The sequence below is a fragment of the Myotis lucifugus genome, unplaced genomic scaffold, assembly GCF_000147115.1.
Source record: "Myotis lucifugus unplaced genomic scaffold, Myoluc2.0 scaffold_90, whole genome shotgun sequence".
Lineage (NCBI taxonomy): Eukaryota > Metazoa > Chordata > Mammalia > Chiroptera > Vespertilionidae > Myotis > Myotis lucifugus.
In genome coordinates, this window is record NW_005871138.1 from 4,242,498 (window position 1) to 4,244,037 (window position 1,540).

General features: G+C 45.1%; 1 protein-coding gene across 1 annotated transcript in view; it reads right to left on the reverse strand.

The window, feature by feature from the left end:
* The window catches only part of HNF4A (hepatocyte nuclear factor 4 alpha), a 24,432-nt gene that overhangs the window by 1,272 nt on the left and 21,620 nt on the right, over positions 1–1,540 (reverse strand). Inside the window, exon 7 of the mRNA XM_023756268.1 lies at positions 334–456. Within this exon, the coding sequence (XP_023612036.1) occupies positions 334–456 (123 nt within the window). The remainder of the gene's footprint in view (positions 1–333; positions 457–1,540) is intronic.

Here is a 1,540-nt window from a genome sequence, read left to right on the forward strand (position 1 = left end):
TAATAAATAATCTCACTCAGTTGTCTAATGGATAGCCTTAACCAATGAGAAGCCTTATTTAATGAACAATTTTACCAATGCACACCACCTAATGGAATTTCCACCCTAATGGATATCCTCACCCAACGGGCAACTCATCTAGTGGATAACCCCATCCCAAGGACAGCTTCATTCAGTAGAGGTTATCAATCACCTTACTGAATAGCAGCCTTAACAAATATACAATCTCATCCCTCATCCCTACCCTGGCTCCCTCTTAGGTCCCAACCTCACCCCTTCCTGAATAGAATCCAAGTTGCCCACCTGCCTGCCCCCTGGGTCGGGGCCACTCACACATCTGTCCGTTGCTGAGGTGAGTAGGCATCGTGTTGGCAACAATGACGTTGGTGCCCATGTGTTCCTGCATCAGGTGAGGGTGCAGGGGATGATGGGCATGGGTTGCATCACTGGAGGATCCTGCAGGTAGAGGGAAGATTCAATGAAGATGAAGAGTTTGGGATAAGGACCATGGGCCTTGAGACACCATCTTCCTCAGGTGTGGCCAATCAACCTGCCCATCCATTATGGATGATGCCTATTGGGTTCCTATTCCTGGGCTAGTAAACTGGGGTTTACCAATCCCATCCATGGACTTTATGAGGGTATTAAGAGGACCCAGCTAACCAAGAGAACAAACGTGATTTAAAAGAAACAGAAGCATGTAAGGAAGCATTGAGATAATTTAAATATTATCATGAGTATTGATTGCATATTAATATAATGGATTTAATCAATGGCTTTCGAAATTCCTTGGCACGGAAGTTCTTCAACCATTTGGTCCCAACTCACCTTTCAGCCAAGCTGACCTATTTAGTAGAGCATCTATGTGTTTCTTTGTACTTTCCTGTAATTTCCAATCTCTCTGCTTTTGCTCATGTACTGGCTCCACTGGAGATGCCTTCCCCACCCCCACATGTCAACACGTCCAAATTCCAGTTCAGATATTTCCTCCTAAGGGAGGCCTCTCCTGGTTCTCTCCACTCCAGTAGAAAGTAAACTTCTCCTTCCTTGCAATGCCCATAGTAATTAATTTATCTGTAACTCATCTTTAGGAATAACTACTTCTCCATTCTGTGAGCATTACAATGAGTCTGAGCTTCCTTGCTTAGATCCTGCCTCCTATCCTTTCAACTCACTTCACCTAGTACCATCACTGCAAAAACTCTTCAACCCTATTGAGGCTGCCAACTCACTGATCCCCACTTTTCACTATCACCCCATCTTTATTTCTCTTCTAGTCCAGCCAAGATTCCATAGCCCAGTATTATAATCCTTCCTTCCCTTGCATTCATTGTGAACTCCCTCATAGCTCCCCTTCAGAGCAAAACATTTTCAAAGGGTTGTCTACTCTTGTTACCTCCACTTCATTTTCCCACTCACTCTGTCACACTTCCCAGTCTGGTTTCCTTTCGCACGGTCCTCTGACACTACTGCTCTTTGCACAATCGCCAAGAGTCTCCACTGTGCCAATCCAATGAGCTCCTCCATCCCTCTCCTGTGA